This window comes from Dipodomys spectabilis, unplaced genomic scaffold (genome assembly GCF_019054845.1).
Source record: "Dipodomys spectabilis isolate Male_0828 unplaced genomic scaffold, ASM1905484v1 ptg000207l, whole genome shotgun sequence".
NCBI classification, from domain to species: domain Eukaryota; kingdom Metazoa; phylum Chordata; class Mammalia; order Rodentia; family Heteromyidae; genus Dipodomys; species Dipodomys spectabilis.
In genome coordinates, this window is record NW_024870884.1 from 3,065,489 (window position 1) to 3,084,325 (window position 18,837).

General features: G+C 41.4%; 1 protein-coding gene across 2 annotated transcripts in view; it reads left to right on the forward strand.

Moving 5' to 3' along the window:
• The first annotated feature begins 9,249 nt into the window (after nt 1-9,249).
• Nucleotides 9,250-18,837, forward strand: part of Bicc1 (BicC family RNA binding protein 1) — a 238,170-nt gene continuing 228,582 nt past the window's right edge. For both annotated transcript variants that reach the window (XM_042696342.1, XM_042696344.1), the window contains exon 1: nt 9,250-9,499. In XM_042696342.1, coding sequence (XP_042552276.1) covers nt 9,310-9,499 — 190 coding nt within the window. In that variant the 5' untranslated portion in view covers nt 9,250-9,309. The remainder of the gene's footprint in view (nt 9,500-18,837) is intronic.

Consider the following 18,837-nt stretch of genomic DNA (forward strand, 5'->3'; position numbering starts at 1 on the left):
CCCTTAGTCAGCTGTTACTGTGACAAATATTTGGTGTAAAAGCTTAAAAATGGAGAATGATTTGTATTGTTTTGTAACGTCAGAGGTTTCAATCCATATCCATGGTGGCTTAATCCTGGTGGTTTGACCTGTAGTACATCAGTAGTACATCACTGCCGGGAACTCATGGCAGAGGAACTTTATTCACATCATAGTGGCCAAGAAGCAAAACGAGGAAAAGCATTAGGCCTTTGAATGACACCACAGCTCTAGTTGATACACTGATGGCAGCCTTGTGAGAGAGCTTGAACCATCCAGATAAACTGCACCTAGATCCCTCATCCCTGAAAACCCACAAATAATAAATGCTGGCCATTTTAAACCGCTAATTTTGTGGAAATCTTGTTATTCAGTAGTAGATAAATATTACCCAAGTCACATAAGTAATAAGTGCCCCAATTGGCCTATCAGCCCAGTATCAGATTCCAGGGTGTCTTACTCTTTGAATTTTTATATGGCAATGACTTTGATTTGCCTGTGGCTTTTTGCAATCTTTTCACCATATTGAATTAGATACTGTTTCAGTTTTTTCTTTGATTGTGTTCATTCTTCTTTGAATGAACACATTCCTACTAGAAGTAAGTATACTGTGGGGGAGGGACATGCAAAGCAACAAAGAAATATCTTATAAATATGTTAGAAACAATAGCAAGAAAGAAAAACCATCTGAGTCCTTATCTTGGGATTCGTTTCGCCTAACATCAACTTATCTGATCGTTTCTGCTTGTCTCAGACATATATTAGTTATTGCAAAGGGAAACCATGGGACCTATGTTTCTTTGGGCCTGGATGACTTCACTTAATATGATTTTTTTTTCAAGTCTTTCCATTTCCTAACAAATGGGACAATGTCATTCTTTCTGATGGAGGCGTAGAATTCCATTGTGTATATATACCACATTTTCTTGATCCATTCATCTACTGAGGGGCATCTGGGTTGGTTCCATATCTTAGCTATGGTAAATAATGCTGCAATAAACATAGTTGTGCTGGTAGCTTTCGTGTGGTCTTGTTTGTGAACATTTGGGTAAATGCCCAAAAGTGGTATTGCTGGGTCGTAGGGGAGCTCTATGTGGAGTCTTTTGAGGAACCTCTATACTATTTTCCAAAGTGGTTGAACAAGTTTACACTTCCATCAACAATGCAGTAAGTTTCCCTTCTGTCCTCCAGCATCTGTTGTTATTAGAGTTCTTGATTATAGCCATTCTCACTGGAGTGAGGTGGTATCTCAATGTTGTTTTGATTTGCATTTCTTTTATGACTAGGGAGGTTGAGCATTTCTTCATGTGTCTATTGGCCATCCTTCTTTCCTCTTCAGAGAAGTTTCTCTTTAACTCTGTAGCTCACTTATTTATTGGGCAGTTGTTAAATGAGAGGTTCTTAAGGAAACAAATGACAGATAATGACCAGGATATTTATTTCTTTTTCTCTCAGGCTCTTGTCTGCTGAAAAAGAGGTCAACAGCCTGTGTTAATTGAATGACTATCTGTCTTTTAGTCCCTTTACCACAGCACTGGATCCAACATGGCAACAAAGTTTTGTGTGGAGAGCCAACTCCAAATGATTTGTCTTGGCTCTTTGGACTGCTTAGAGAGAAGCATTTCCTGAGCTTGAGTGGAAAAAATCTGTGATCAACTAGTAATGTCAGCCATGAAAGGAGTTCGGGGGTGTGGTAATGTATGTGCCATGCATTTGCCCGTTGAGATTCCTGTGGATTTGGGTCCTAGTCCTTCCTTTGATGATCTACTTTCTTTCTCTTGTGACCCACTCTTCCCACACAAGCTGCCCAGGAAGGCTTACTTTCAATGCTCCATTGGCCCAAATTTCTGGAATCGATTTCTCCTCCTCTGATGTGAGATTTAGCACATAAGTGGCACTGGTGGAATTTACCTTGTAACTGAATGTAGAAACAAAGCCAGTTCTCACATCCTTGTGGGTTGGATGCTTTCATGGCTTTGTAGTTTTGGGTTTTGGCTAGACCTAAAAAATCACATTGCCAGCAGCCTTTCAGCTCATTAAAAAAAATTCAGGGAGGTACAACATTGCACATGCTTGCTCTGTTGTCTTTTGCAAAAACATTCCATTTTCTGAAGTCCCAAGGAATCATGAAAATAAAGTTATGTGTGAGTGTTAGTCTAGGAGTAAAAAGTTGACAAGGTAAAATATTAGCATTGTAGATCAAAAGCAGAATTAACATGTGCCTTGAAACCCAGACAACCCAAGAAGCTGTGAGGTTGAGGCTAAAAAATCATTTTGGGTGGTAGTTTCAACATTGAAATGCTGCTGCACATTATTTACCATAGCTAAGATATGGAACCAACCCAGATGCCCCTCAGTAGATGAATGGATCAAGACAGTGTGGTATATATACACAATGGAATTCTATGCCTCCATCAGAAAGAATGACATTGCTCCATTTGTTAGGAAATGGAAAGACTTGAAAAAAATTATATTAAGTGAAGTAAAGCCAGGCCAAAGAAACATAGGTCCCATGGTTTCCCTTATTTGCAATAACTAGTAGATGTCTGAGACAAGCAGAAATGGTCAGATAAGTTGATGTTAAGCGAAACGAACCCCAAGATAAGGACTCAGATGGTTTTTCTTTCTTGCTATTGTTTCTAACATATTTATAAGATGATTTCTTTCTTGCTTTGTATGTCCTTCCCCCACAGTATAACCCCTGCTTTCACTGTATTTGATGTTGGTGTAATTTGTGGAGGGGAAGGGAAAAAACAAATTGTTTAAATAGGGATACAGGTGGACCCATTGCAACAATGAGATGTACAAGACGTTATGTCAAAAAACAAACTTTAGGGAGGTGGGAAGGAATGGTAAGGGAAATAAACGAGGCGACAACAATGTTTGATAAAAATGTACTCATTACCTTGCTCATGTTATTGTAACCCCTATGTATGGTATTTTCACAATAAAAAATTTATATCTATCTATCTATATATATATGAAATGTTGCTGTATTTTCTCCCTTTTTTGGGAAAGTCTTGTGTTGAGCAATATAAAAGTTCAACTAAGTAATTAGGAAGAGTTCCTTTCCTTTTTCCCCTATATAGATCTACTCTATTTTCTTCTACAATCATTGTTTTCTCTATCATTCTGTTTTAGAATTTTTAATGTTAAAAATCCCAACAAAGTTACTTTTGAAACTTTTTATTCAAAACTTACTTTATTGAAATAGATAATTTTGTTTTTCAGTACGGGTGTGTAAACCGAGGGCCTCAATGCTACTTAGCTTGCTTGGTTGGCTAGTGGTCTATCATTTGAGTCACATCTTTAGACTTGCTTTTTGCTGGTTACTTTTGGAGCTGGAGTTTCTTTTCTGCCTGACCTAGCTTTGAACCTCCATCCTCCAAACCTCAACTTTCGAATTTGCTAAAATTACAGACATGAGCTACTGGTGCCTGGCTGAAATAGTAAGAGGATTCTACAACGCCTTCTATCATCCAGAAATTCTCTATCCTTCACATGTGGAAAACATAAGCTCCGTGTCTTCTGATGAAAAAGTTCTGAAAACCTGAACAGGCTTTGAGTTGTATAATTTGGGCAAATTGTTTAGTCTCTGTGTGTTTCAGGAGTGTGTGTATATGTGTGTGTGTGTGTGTGTGTGTGTGTGTGTGTGTGTTTCAGACAAAGGGAGGGAAAGATATGTGTAAGAGACAAAGTAAGAGGGAGAGATAGAAAGAAGAAAGAAACAAAGGAAAGAAGGAAAGAAAGAAGGAAAGAAATAAATCAACAGTTACAAGACAGAGCCTTTGGAACCTTTGCAGCGCCAGGATTTGGGGTGGGGGAGTGAAGAGGCTGGATTGGTAAGGATATCCTGTCCTTCAACCACTGCGACTGTTATTGTCTGTTTGCTATAAAGACTTTCTGCATTAGTTAATTGAAAGACAATTTCTGTTTTTTCAAAGATGAAAAGGTAAGAATTTGGGAGTCACCAGTTCCCTCCACCGTAACATTTTCTATCACACATGAGAAATCTGACAGTTCCAGGAGAGAGAGGAGCCCCACGCATCCACCATGATTAGGAACTCAGTCTCTGTTAGATGTCTCCTTATGTTTGAATCATAACCATACAATACAGTGGGGTCATCACACAAGTGAACTCTTAAAAGTTCTCAGAAAAAAAAGATAATATTGTGAATCAGGATGAGGTAACTAACAATGTTCACCAACTTACAAATGTTCAACAAGTGTTAGTCACGATTATTCATCTTAAGAAACATTTGAATTAGGCATTAAATGTTCACCTCCTTTTATTAATTTATTTGTGCTTACTGACTTTAATTTTCTATGGTTATTATAAAGGTGATATACAGAAGTAAAGAGTACATTTCTTTTTGGACAAGGTAACCCCTTCCCACTCTCTCTAGTTTCATTTATGCTTATTTCAAATAAAAATGGGGTGCTGGTGGCTTCCACCTGTAATCCTAGCTACTCAGGAGGCTAAGCTCTGAGAATCATAGTTCAAAGCCAGCCCCTGTAGGAAAGTTCATGAGATGCTCCAATACCAGCAAAAAGCTGGAAGAGGAGCTGTGACTCAAGTGGTAGACCAGTAGTGTTGAGCAAAAGGGCTCAGGGATAGCACTCAGGCATTGAGTTCAAGCCCTAGGACCAGGATTTAAAAAAAAAAAAAGGGTTCTGTTCAAGATGTTCTGTTGAACATCAGCTTTTCCATAAAATTTAAGCATATTCTTGCAAAATTTTATTTATTCTTTGAGTCTGCAACTGTAAAGAGATTGGGTCAGATAATTTTACACACTTGACATTGATGGCTCAAATTTTATTCCCTATATCATGGTACTCTGATCAATTTGTCTTCCTTCTACCAGCCAGTTTTACTGGCTGAAAATTGAGAAGTGAATTCTACTACCCTTCCGTTTTCTTTTTTGTAGTGTTAGTCTTTGAACTCTTTTTTTACATTCCTCTTCAGGGCTATGGCCTGAAGTTAAGTCCTAAACGTATGTTTTTTAGTGCACAACTTAAAGGTTCTTAACCTTAACCAGGTCATTGCTGGATGTTGGATGCCCAAATGTGAATGACATTTGCTGCCTGAAGAAATTCAGACACCAGTCATATTACAACAATGATGACTAAGGAGATAATAAATGCAAAGATAATTGCTTGAATGGAAATAACCAAAATGTTCCCTGGAAACAGAAGACAAAGAGAGCCTAAGTAAGTCTAGTGGTCGGGTATTTGTGAGGGCCAGGGCAACAAAATGGAACAGAATATGCAGGCTGGCGGGACAGTGTTTGCAAAGAGCTGAAGATGAGAGTCGGTCTGCAATGAGAATCACAAACAGCTCAGCATTGTTGGATTGTGAAATGCAGAGGGAATAAGGAGGGATGGCTACACAGGGCCCACTCAGAGCTTTGTAAGCTTTTTAATTGAATACTGTCTGGCCATATGTTGAAATTAATCAAATTTAATTGGATGTCAAGATTTTAAAGTGTTGTTAATATAAACTCCTGAAATTATACAAAATTCGTAAGTTTGGGGTCAATATTTTTGCATTTTGCCTTAGAAGAAAATAACGGAGAGAAATTGAGTTCCTAGAAAACTCTCATGTTCCCGAGGGCTTTTTTTCAAGGATGAACTGATCAAGGTTAGACAGTTATTTCTAAGACAAAAGAATACCTTGGTTTTCTTAATACCTCCTTTAGTTTTTCTCTATTTTGTGAAACTGAAGTTTGATGTGATTTAACATTCTCTCAGTGATGAAATTTTGAGAGCCTTACTCCATTAAAAAAATAAAACTACATTAACTGTTTACTTGGCATTTGATCAGTTCTTATACTTTGAGTAAACTGAGACTTTTCCTGAATGAAATGGAAAGATAAAAGCAAAGCTCTCTATTCCCTATGAAAACAAAAATGTTGGGGAAAAGTGACTGGAATTTGAACTTAGGGCTTCAGACCTGGTGGGCAGATGTTCTACCTCTGGAACCACGCCCCCTTCCCCTTTTCTGTTTGTCTTTTGGATAGCATCTCAGGCTTTTTGCTGGCTGACTTTAGACTGTTACCCACTGCATCTAGCATAGCTGAGATTATAATGTTCTGGTGCATTTAAGTTAAAAACAAAATACCATATGCCTTTGCCCATTTCCCATTTTCCCTTCTAAAACATTTTTCCCAATTCATCTTCAATAATGCACTCAAAGGGCTGTCTCTTGAGGTTTTCCAAGTCTGGCTATTATATACCGATATTCCCTTAGGGACCAGAAATTTCTTTTCTTCTATCACTGTCTCTCGCCCTCCCCCACAGATTGCTTCTCCCCCATAACACATATGTATACTTATCAAAACCCCCAAATCCTAATCTAGCTATATTTTAATTTGAGTTAGACGAACACTTATGGTTTACATGATTTACATGATTATAATTATCTAAATGCTAGGTACAGCTCAATCATGTTACAAATGTTGATTATTTTGGCTTTTCTCTGTAACATTTTGTTATACTTGGAATTGATACCACAGTTTCTTGAGAACCAAACACCAACTCAGCCCCAAAGTCATTATCAACTATCTTAATGTCCTCTGCATATGCTCATATGTTCAAGAATTTTGCTTCATTGGGAAGAAATCTCAAGGTCCAGGCGTCTGACCTATTCTAATGCAAACTCTTCTTGCGCTATCATCTTGAGGAAGTTCTCTGGAGGAAGTTCTTCCAGATACTTTACTTTTCACATTCTGTTTTCTTCATCTTTATTCAATCTATTTTTAGTAGCTACCTCAGATAGGATGAGAAAATTTTTTTTTGTGTGAACTCTCATTCCTGAGGGTTTTTGTTTTTGTTTTTCAGTTGTGGGGCCTGAACTCTGGGCCTGGGCACTGTCCTTGAGCTCTTCAGCTCAAGGCTAGCACTCTACCATTTGAGCCACAGCACGACTTCCGGTTTTCTGGTCATTAATTGGAGATAAGAGTTTCACGAACTTTCCTACCCAGGCTGGCTGTGAACTGCGATCCTCAGATCTCAGCCTCCTGAGTAGCTAGGATTACAGGTGTGAGCCACAGGCACTGGCTCATTCCTGAATTTTATGTTGTTGATGGCTTTTTTGAGCATTAACTCTTACACTTTTTCCATTAGCCATTGTTACCTTACTTTCTAGTCCCTGGTGCTGCATCCACTTGTTTATTTTTACGTCAACATTTTACCTTTCTCACTATACTGTCAGTCCCAGGACCACAGGGAGTGTGCCCTTCCTTCCTTGATCACTATTCCTGGGGCCTAAAGAGAGTCCTGGAACTTAGTAGAGTTCCCATAACTGCTTGTTGACAGAATAGATGGTAAACATTCCAGATGGAGGGCCGTGGGAATGCTTCTACATCAACCCCTTTGGGGCTAAAACACATGTTTTCAGAATCATCAATATCATAAATCTATAAGTTTAGAAAAAATTACGTGGTGGTAAAGGAGCTGCTCATCTCAGTTCACAAGGAGGCCAGTTGGGGTTTCTCTGCTTAACAAGGCAGGATTTATAGGGTTTGCTTCCTACGAAAGACCTGGGTTTGATTTCTGTAATATTATCTGCTGCTGTGTAACCTTAGCCACATCACCACATCACGTACTTCTGTTTCTCTGTTTCTTTACCTGTTAGTTACAACACAGTGCCCAGCACACATCCATTCTTGTTAAATAGGCACTGCACCTATTACGAATTTTGATTTACCTTTTGGTGATCCTAGAGACCCCATCAGTAATATAGCTTGCCTCACTTGTAAGCCAGTAACCATCTTGTCTGACAGGGTGACAAAGTGCTACCTCCAACTTCCAGGAATAACAATAATAAGGAATCTTTGTGTTTTGGTCATGAAACAAAGATAGCACACGTCTGTGTGACTGGAAAATACAAGGGGGTGGGGACGCCCGTTGGTGTAAATGAGGATTCTTTTCCCTGGAGCTTCATAGCCAAGTCAAAGAGGCAGAGAATGGGCCGGCCCCAAGTTGGGTGTCTGTCTGTCTGTCTATCTATCTATCTATCTATCTATCTATCTATCTATCTATCTATCTATCTATCTATCTATCTATCTATCTATCTATCTATCTATCTATCTATCTATCTATCTATCTATCTATCTCCAGGTCACCATTTGGGACTCACCTTGAGCAGACAGAGTTCCTTAGTCCCCGACAAGACAAACATGCCCAGATGCCAGCTAGCTCCAGACAACCGCCATTACACTTATTCACTTTCTTTTTTCTCTGTTTCTGTCTCTCATAGTGGCATAGTATATTCCTTGAAAATCACAACACAACTCCTTCCTCATTCCATTAAAAAAAAAAATTCCCCTCTGGGAATAGAGCACGACTTTTGTCCATCTCCTTCGAAAGTGGGCCACTGCGTAAGATGAGAGGAAAGAAGTCTTTGGGTTTGAGGACTGAGAGGCACACAAGCCATGGTGATGACTGCAAAAGGTTTTTCTCCCAAGTTTTCTCCTGTCTCCCTTGTCCTGTTCAAACTCCAGGGACAGACCCACAGGGCCCTGTGCTGAGTTTAAGGATGTGGTGTGCGTGTAGGAGTTGTGCATGCTCTCGGTGTGTGCTCAAGGAGTGAGCTGTGATCGAAGCTGCACGCGTCCACGTTGGGAGGAAGACTTGAAGAGTGTGCAGGGGAACGAGTGTGGCCAGGGCATACGTGTGGATGATGAAGTCCGCGTGCACTTCTTTCTGGCACATTCCAGACCTCTGAGCTTGAACTTGAGTGGTGTTTCAAGTAGCCCAGTGCAGGGGTGGGACCGGCTTTGTGCGCTTAGGCGCCGGCAGCGGTGGCGGTGTGTACGTGGAGATTGTGTGCGCGCGCGAGCGAGCGTGTGAGCGCCGGGGGGCTGCCCTCCCTCCGTCCCTCCCTCCCGCGTGCCCTCCCGCCGCGGCTCCCCGTGGGCCGGGCCCGCCAATGAGCGCGCGTCTGCCGGGGCGGCGGGCGGGGAGGGGGGCGGCCGGGCCCTGCGGATGGAGGCGCGGGCGGCGCGGCGAGCTCATTCCGCGCGGGCGTTGCTAACGGGGGGCGGCGCAGTCACTGGCCCGGGACCCGAGCGGCGACCCAGGGCGGCGGGCGGCGCCCCAGGCTGGGATGCGCAGGGGGCTCCGTGGCGGCGGCGGCGCCGGGGTCCGCGGCGTCGGCGGCTGCGGGGGGACGAGCTAGCGCCGCGGCGCGGGCAGTCAGTCGGGCCCGGCGGGCGAGCGGAGGCGGCGGCGGCGGCGGCGCAGGCTGAGCGGCGGGGGCAGCTGGAGCTCCAGCGTCGCGCGCCCACCATGGCCGCCCAGGCTGAGCCCGGCTACCTGGCCGCCCAGTCGGACCCTGGCTCCAACAGCGAGCGCAGCACCGATTCGCCCATGCCTGGCTCGGAGGACGACCTGGTCGCCGGGGCGCCCCCGCACTGCCCGGAGTGGAGCGAGGAGCGCTTCCGCGTGGACAGGAAGAAACTCGAGGCCATGCTGCAAGGTAGGCATCCCCCCCCCCCCGCCCCCCAACTGGCTTTTTTTTTTAAACTTCTAGGCTGCGTCCCCGACTCCTTCCCGGACATCTCTGCACCCCGTCCCCTCCCCGAGCGCCCCAGCGTCCGCTTCCTGGTTCCCGCCCCCCCCCCCCCCCGGACCCCAGCGGAGCGGCGGGGCACCCAGGGTGTGGAAGACCTCCGGGACTCCCCACGCCTCCCGGCTCGCCACTCATCGGGGACCCTGGCTGACTTAAGCGCCTCTAGACCAAAGCACAAAGTGGGTCCTGGCGCGCTGAAGTTGTTGCCATGTGGACTCTGGAGGTGTCAGCTTTTAGCCGGGACACCCGGGCGGTGTCACCCGGACGCGCTCGGGGCGCACCGCAGACCCCGCGTGCCCGTCGGCCTGCCCGCTGCCCAGCGGTCTCGCATCTAGCGCTGGTCCCACTCTCTCCCCTGGTCAGTATCCACTTCCTCCAGCTGAGGGGCCTTGTCTGGCTATTGGGAAATGCTCTGCAGATGTCAGGGCTTAAGACGCGAGCTCCTCCTCCTTCTTCCCCACCGAGGGGCCGAGACGGGGCGGGGTCCCAAGGCCAGGGGATTGAGGCACTGCTGCTGTGGTTGAGGAGTGTGTGTGTGAGAGTGTGTGTGTGTGTGTGTGTGTGTCTGTGTGTGTGTGTGTGTCTACCCCCTGACTGGCTTGTAAAATACAAATCTTCCTGGTCTCTGGGTATCTGACTTGGTCTTTCACAATTTGGAATTTTTTTTTTTAAACCTCTTTCCCTCGGGCTTTCCTAGGCAGAAGAGCTTTAGTCAGATTGGACCATGAGCACATTGTGATTTTTAAACTGAGGATCGATTAGAGTAAATGCTAAAATGTCCAAGGTCATTTTGACCTTGTTCAAAAATGTTAATTGCTAGTCTACCTGTAGTCACCATAGTGGCTCAGTTTCCACCCACAAGGAGAATTGGTAGTTTGAATGACTAGGGTTAAGACTTGCGAAGAGGAGCAGGCCCTGGGCTCGCTCACTCAGGGTGAGCAGTGAAGAGTCATTCAGTAGCCAGTGCCCTTTTATCACGGGAGGATTGAAGCTCTCCAAACTTTCTTTTGTGGCTTTGTGCATAACTTCTTTTGACTTTATCAGTCAGTGTATCGCAGTATGGGAGCAAGTTAGTCTTCTGTGGAAATGCAGTGGCTTTTTAGAACAATTAAGCAGGTTATTTTAAGAGGGAACAACTTGTTTTCCAAAACAATAACTTGATGGAAACAAATAGCAGGAGTGCTTGGCAGGCTTTTTTTTGGATGCGATGCAAACTCATCTCCCTTGTTGCTTATTTTTATTGATAAACATCCCTAACTCTTGTCTTGTCTATGTCTCCTTTTCTCTTAAATTATGTAACTTTCTAGGACAGTTGTTTTGAAACGATAAACCATTCAGAGTATTAAAGGGCAGATTGGAAAATTAAAACACAGCTGCATTTCAGTAAGTCATTTTAGTTACTCCATTTGTTTTATGATTCTTTTTGCCTAGTTTCTGGGTCTTAAAGTATTCAATTTACACTGGAAAAATATTATGAGAGTATTTGCATGGAACTGGTAAGACCACATACATACTCACTCAGTCTTTTTTTATTGTGAAAATACTGTACAGAGGGGTTACAATTACATGGGCAAGATAATGAGTACATTTCTTATCAAGCATTGTAGCCTCCTCCTTTATTTCCCCTTCCCATCCCATCCTCTCCCCGCCCCCCCAACCCTCCCCCCCAACCCTCCCCCCTCACCAAAGTTGTAAAGTTCGTTATGTCACTCAGTCTTTTCAACAAGTTTCCAACCTGTTTTCTACTGAGTTGGGGTAATATGAAAGATTCCTAATCTTTCTCTAGTAGGGCATTGTTGGTATTTCCTGCTTTACATATGTGCAGACCAGTGACAGTAGTATCTGCCCCTAGTGTCTAACCTGAGTTTTAGAAGTAGATTTTGTTTTTCTTCACTTTGGGCTTGAATGCAATGAAATATTCATGGAGAAGTTTTTATTTTTTATTATTAATAAGTTTGTTTAATGTGAAAATACTGTACAGATGGGTTACAATTACATGAGCAAGGTAATGAGTACATTTCTTATCAAGCATTGTTGACTCCTCCTCCTTTGTTTTCCCTTACTATCCCTGCCCTTCTACCCGCCCCCCCTTGCAAAGTTCGTTTTTTGACATAGCATGTTATACATTTCATTGTTGCAATGGGTCCACCTGTATCTCTATTTAAACATTTTGTTTTTTCCCTTCCCCTCCACAAATTATACCAACATCAAATACAGTGAGAACAGGGGTTATACTGTGGGGGAGGGACATACAAAGCAACAAAGAAATCACCTTATAAATATGTTAGAAACAATAGCAAGCAAGAACAACCATTTGAGTCCTTATCTTAGGGTTCATTTCCCTAACATTAATTTATCTGACCTTTTCTGCTTGTCTCAGACATACACTAGTTATTGCAAATAAGGGAAACCATGGGACCTATGTTTCTTTGGGCCTGGCTTACTTCACTTAATATAATTTTTTCCAAGTCTTTTCATTTCCTAACAAATGGGGTAATGTCATTCTTTCTGATGGAGGCATAAAATGCCAAAGTTGAAAACTGTCCTTTGTAGATTTGCTGTTCTGACACCGCATAGTTTAAAATTGGTTTGCAGTGATCAAGTTTGCCTTGAAGAAAGTCTTAACATTTCTCCAGCCTATATATAAAATGAAATACAGTACTCAGTGATCAAACACAGTGGTCTTATTAACTTAGGAAAAATCACCTACAAGTGAATGATCCCTGTTTTGAAAGTAAAGTTTGAACAGGTTTGAAACCTGTTCGTGGTGTGCTAAGGCATTTTAGGATGCATACTTCCTTCCCAGTGTCAAGTTATGTAGTACCATCATGTCTGAAGGAGTAAGACTGATTTTGGAGTCAGATGTAATCATGTGCATTATTGCTTTGTACCAGCCAGTTTTGTCAAGTGTGAATACTGGAGACACTCAGGTTAGGGGTTCAAATACCTATAGAACTTTAGAAATGTTCCTGGGTGTCTCTGTTCCCTTCTTTTTCCCATCTGTAAAATGGAGATGATATTAGAACTTTGTCTGAGGGTTTTGATGAGAATGGAAAGAATTAATGCCTAACAAGTTAAGACGATATAGTGTTGGCCAATGATAAGAACTTCATAAATATCAATTGCTTTTATTATAATTAATAAAGATTACATCATAGATTTAGATGATTTCCAGTGCCTACCACAATTGATGGCATATGAAGTATATTTACTAAATAGTTGTGGGAACAAAAGAATTTTGCAAGTTCATAATTATGGAAGCAAAATTGGAACCAACATAGGAACTCTGGCAAAGCAATGTATTCTAACATTATCAGTTATTTATTTATTTAAAGCTTTTTGTTTGGAAAGTGTCACATAAGTAAAGATTGTATTTGGTGGTGTTTCTGATTATTGTGAATTTGTCCTTTTTCTTTTATAACAGCTTTCAAATTATGTGGGATTTCCAGTTTAAGTCAGAATAAGTAAGATTGTTGGCCTTTAAGTATTGAGAGTGTAAATTGGTGATTATAACTCTTGGAATTTGTTTTCAGAGAGACTGTCCTGGGGGCAAGTTAATCTTTAATGAGTTGTATTTTTATTGCTGGAGAAATTCTTATACGCAATGAACCAAAAATTCAGTGAAGTTCAAACATGGGCACTAGGGTAGTAGTCAAATAAAATACCATTCTTAGATGATCACTGAATGTAAAATAATTGATGCACATAAAAACCACCAGCCCATAGGGAATGGCCACTAGTTTTTCATAGTTTTATTTGTTTCCTTTCTTTTGTTAAATAACTATTTTAGAACAACCCCAAAATGCTGTTTTTGTTGAAACTAGATGAAAATGATTTTTTAAAGTGGGAATGTATTGTTGAGTGTAGGTTTTTTGATGGGAATAGTCAATTTTAGACTGAATAACATGGACAGCATTGTTTTAGTAATACATATTCTTAATTTCTTTAATGTTAATTTTCAAAATTTTGATTTCTTGCATCTTGTGAAATGATAGTGTTTATTCACTTAAGTGAGTTATATATAAGTTTTCTTCACTTTTTGTTTTTGGTCGGTTGTGAGGCTTGAACTCTGGGCTTGAGCATTGTTCCTCAGCCCTTCGGCACAAAGCTAGTGCTCTACCACTTGAGCTACAGCACCACTTCCCGTTTTCTGGTAGTTTATTGGAGATTAAGAGTCTCACTGACTTTCCTGCCGAGGCTGGCTTTGAACCTTGATACTCAGATCTCAGCCTCTTGAGTAGCTAGGATTACAGGAGTGAGCCACAGGTGTGCCCAGCTTACATATGAGTTTTGATATATAAAAAGGAGAGAGAAGCAAGGTACCGGCGATTCATACTTGTAACCCCATCTACTTGGGTGGATGAAACCTGAAGAACTTAGTTTGAAACCAGCCTAAGTAGAAAAGTCTATATCCTGGTGAGAATGAAAGGCCTTGAGCCTAGTACTAGTGTGCCATCACAAATGAAGGAAGGAAGAAAGAAGGAAGGAAGGAAGGAAGGAAGGAAAAAAAGGAAGGAAGCAGGAAGTAAGTAAGAGATGGGCTTGGATGGCTCATGTCTGTAATCCTAGCTACTCCTGTACATACAAGATCCTAGCTGAGGATCCTGGTCCAAGACAGCCCAGGCATGAAAATCTGTTATCTCCAAATAACGACCAAAAAGTCAGAAATGAAGCTGTGGTTCAAAGTAGTAGAGTGCTAGCCTTGAGCAAAAAGCTCAGGGACAGTGTCTAGGGCCTAAGTTCAAGTCCCAGGACCACCACCACCACACACACACACACACACACACACACACACACACACACACACACAAATGTGTACCATAGAATTAAATGTTCCTACATAAAATTTAGAAGCATATGCAGTTTCAGAGTTCTGAATATCTTGTTCTTCAGCAGAGGAGGAAGAGACAGTTTGAGGAAGAAGGATGGTTTATTTACATGAGTAGAGATTGACATATGGTGGGCTTTTACCATACTGCTGGGAAGACTTGGGAAACTAGGTTGTTTTTGTGATGCTAGATATTACTAGGACCATTTAGTGCTGATTGCCTGAGTAGTGGAACTAGCCACTGTAGCAGAGTTCCTCAGATTTCATTTAAAAAATATGAGCAGCATTTATGTTATCTCTTTAATTCAACAAGCTTGAATGGAGATTGTGTTATCTAGTGAATAGGTAACAGTTTCTTAGATATTGTTATGCTAGGAGAAAAAATAGGAAGCACAAATTTTCAAAAATGAGGAAATTCTAGAAGTGAAGATAAAGAACAAAGCTTAAAGGAATAGAACTTTCTAGTTGATGCTTGATCAAGGCTAACAAACAATAAAAAATCAACCTACTTGGTGAAGCTAGAGGTTAAGTACATAGGACCCTGGGCCAGATCTAGATTTGAATTTTGATTTTTACCTTTGCATAGAAAATTTGGGGAAACTGTTTTACCTGTAGCCCTATTTCTGAAAGAGGATGTTAAGAACAGATCATTCATCCTGAGGTGGTCTTAACAATTAAAAGAAAAAAGATATATGTAAAATATCACAAGACTAGTCATATAAGAAGTGCTGAATACATTAATTACAATGATGATATTCATTTTAAACTGTGGTGTATGAAGTATACTTCTTACATTTAAAGTAAAAAGAAAGTGAATTATAAAATGTAATAACTTTATGATTAATGAACATTATCACTTATCTAAATATTACTATCAGTCCTCCTGGTAGCTTGCCATGTGTTGAGTGATTCACCATTGTTACATTGGTAAGTACATTCTGTGTACCAGATTTGACTCAGGACTCCCTCAGTTGTAATTGTGCTTGTATCCTTCCTTCCTTCCTTCCTTCCTTCCTTCCTTCCTTCCTTCCTTCCTTCCTTCCTTCCTTCCTTCCTTCCTTCCCTCCCTTCCTTCTCTCCCTTTCTTCCTTCCCTCTCTTCCTTCCCTTCCCTCCCCTCCCTCCCTCCCTCCCTCCCTCCCTCCCTCCTTCTCTCTCTCTCTCTCTCTTTCTTTCTTTCTTTGTTTCTTAATTGTCTTTTTCTTAGGGTACTTTTTTCACTTTTAATATTTTTATTACAGACTAACAAACTCAATCTCTCAATCTCTCAAAATTGTATGTTGTTTTGAACTCCCATTCATTGGTGTGTAGAAGAAGGTTTCTTAACAGCAATGCTGCTTGTAGGCTAACATTCTGATTCCCTCACTATGAAATGGCATGCTAAAAGTCTCACTGCAGGAGGATGTTTTGGACAGGGAATAAGTGCATGCGTTGACATGCTTATCCCAGGGCCTGGCACATGACACTTGGTTAACACTAGAGTAGCAGCAGCAGTACTAACACCATCCCACACAATAAGGAAAGAACTACAATTAAAGTAATTCTTGCCAGGTCCTTTAAAATTAAAAGATACTTGGATTCGAGCCTTTCGTTCTTTCTTTCGTTCTTTCTTTCTTTCTTTTTTTCTTTCTTCCTTTCTTCCGGAAGAGGGAGTATTTTGTTTTGTAGTGAAATGCTTTTTTGAGAGATCAGAAAGTGTGTTAGAGGAATTGTAGTTGAGTCAGAAATCGTGATGGAAAGGTGAAATCTTACTATAGACTGAAGGAAACAATACATTGGAGGCCATATTGTTTGGCTGGAGAAACTCATGAACTACTCTTAGACTGGCGGGGACCAGGCTTTTGCTTGACCATCCTGGAGGCTGTGAAGATGCCCTCTTCGTTCATGGGGATGGAGTTGGATGGTCATGGTAATGAATTATCCATTTAGTTAACTTTATCTCTGTGAGTTCTCTGAGGGCTTCATGTGAAGTTGATTATGGATAAATTCAGGCAAAGCTGGAGAGATCCCTTACATTAGTCTCTTTTGGAGGCAGGAATATTTTTGCTACAACTAAGAAAAATCTAGCACCAGAGTCCTTTTTCCTCCACAAGGCAGAAGTTCATCTTAAGCCTGGGGAAGGTGGTCTAGTCTTTAATAGCTGCTCAAGTTGATCAAGGATATGGAATTTTCCCTCTTCCTTGGCTTTGCCAACTTTGGCTTATGGCTTTTTTCTTTACTTATTCAACATGGGGTGGCCTCACCAGGAAGTACATCTGTGGTCTTTGCTGGGCAGCGGCATGGGGAGCAAAATTGCTTTTGATTCAAGATTTCATGTTTTTGTGTGACAAAGATAGATTATGCTTGAAAGTTCCATCTGTATTTCTTCAGCCTTGGTTTCTGCAGGAGACTCTTCCGTGTGTAGTCTTCTTTCCCATTCTGTCTAGTTGAAGTAGGCAAGGAAGAAGGGGTCAGAATGGTTGCTGAGTGACTCAAATCATGGTTTCCCTACAGTGAGCAATGTAACGGAGCACTGTGACTCCACATTCTCAGTGTAACTAAAGCTGGCCTAGTTGTATGTCATAGACTTTGTCTTACACTGAATATCCCTTGAAATTTGGACTTTTTAGTACAGTGACATATAGGTGCATTTTCCTTATCATAATTCAGTAGTAAATCTAAATCACAAAGAGGAAATCGCTTTGGTCATCTTAAGCTGTTCTCATTTTGCTACTGATTTTACAAACAGGACCTGGAAATATGTTTCCTCTCCCCCAGGGTTGGGGATCAAACCCTGTGCAGTGCTGAGCATACATTCTCCCACAGAGCTCTGTCTTTAGCCTCTGGAACCATCTTAAATAAACAAAACAAAACATGGGTCCATGGCACAGATTTTTTTTTTCCATTTCTTTGTTGTTGTTTGTTTTTAATGTACTAAGTGATTTTTTTTGTTTCCTTTGTATGTTCTTCCCCCTATTGTATGTCCTCTGTTGTCACTGTACTTGATTTTGGTTCCCTGCATCTTAGATACATTTGTCTAATTTGGGGAAGGAAAGAGGAATAACAAAATGCTGAAACAAAGACACAGGATGACCCATTGCAACACTGATGCTCACAAGACACTATAGTGGAAATGAACTTTACAACTTGGGTGGGGGTGTGTGAGAGTGATGGGGAGCCAAGGGATAGTGGGAGAACAACAAGGGAAGAGGTAACAATTTATGAAAGAAGTATACTCATTGCCTTACTCATGTAGCTGTAACCCCTATGAACAGCAGCTTTACAATAAAATAAAAACAAAAAAAAGAATTTAAGGCAAAAAAAATTCCCTGATACAACACAAATAATCATTTTCCTGTGTGTGTGTGTGTGTGTGTGTGTGTGTGTGTGTGTGTGTGTGTGTGTGTGTGTGTGTGTGTGTGTGTGTGTGTGTGTGTTTCTCTGTTTCTTTGTCCCAGGGCTGGAACTCGGGGCCTGGGTGCTGTCTCTGAGCTTTTGTGCTCAATATTAGCGCTCTACCACTTAAACCACAGCTCTGCTTCTGGTTTCTTCTTCTTCTTCTTCTTCTTTTTTTTTTTTTGTAGTTAGAGATAAGAGTTGTCTTCTGGGGCTGGGAAGGTGGCTCAGTGGTAGAGTGCTTGCCTTGCATGCATGAAGCCCTGGGTTCGATTCCTCAGCACCACATAAGCAAAAAAAGAAAAAAGCCAGAAGTGGCGCTGTGGCTCAAGTGGTAGAGCGCTAGCCTTGAGCTGAAGAGCTGAGGAACAGAGTTCAGGCCCCATGACCGGACCCAAAAAAAAAAAGAGTTGTCTTCTGGGCTTTCCTGCCTATATCCTTAGGTCTCAGCCTCCTAAGTAAGGATTACAGGTGTGAGCCACTGATGCCTGGCACCATTCCTTTTTATTATTCTAAGATATCTCTGTTCTCCTCTGTTCCCCTGTGTTCAATTTCTTTCTAAATTGACTAGTTTAACATAACTTTGAGTTTTCTATAGAGTGGCCCCTCTAGCCTAATCTGACCCACAAAGCCAGAATTTGTTCAGAAGATGAAGTCATTTTGGAGGCAGTTTGATAGAATTACCACTAAGTTTGTGCCTTGTTTGCAGCTTGAAATTGTCCAGAATGGTGAGCTCATAAAACACATCAGCTGGCTTATCCAGTTTATTCCAATTAGTTTAAGATAGAGTTCTCATGTAAAAAAATGCATAGGATGATGGTGGCCATATATCTTCTTTTATGTAAAGTATCATGGATAAGGCACAATTTTAATAATGCTAATTTATAATGGCTTTTGAATTATGTGGGGGTGATCTTGGCAAAATGGAAAAAGACAAAAACAAAACATAACACTTTTGTTGTGCTATAAGATTCACCCCTTTTGTTTTTTTATTATTAGTAAGTTTTTTTATTGTGAAAATATTATACAGAGGGGTTACAATT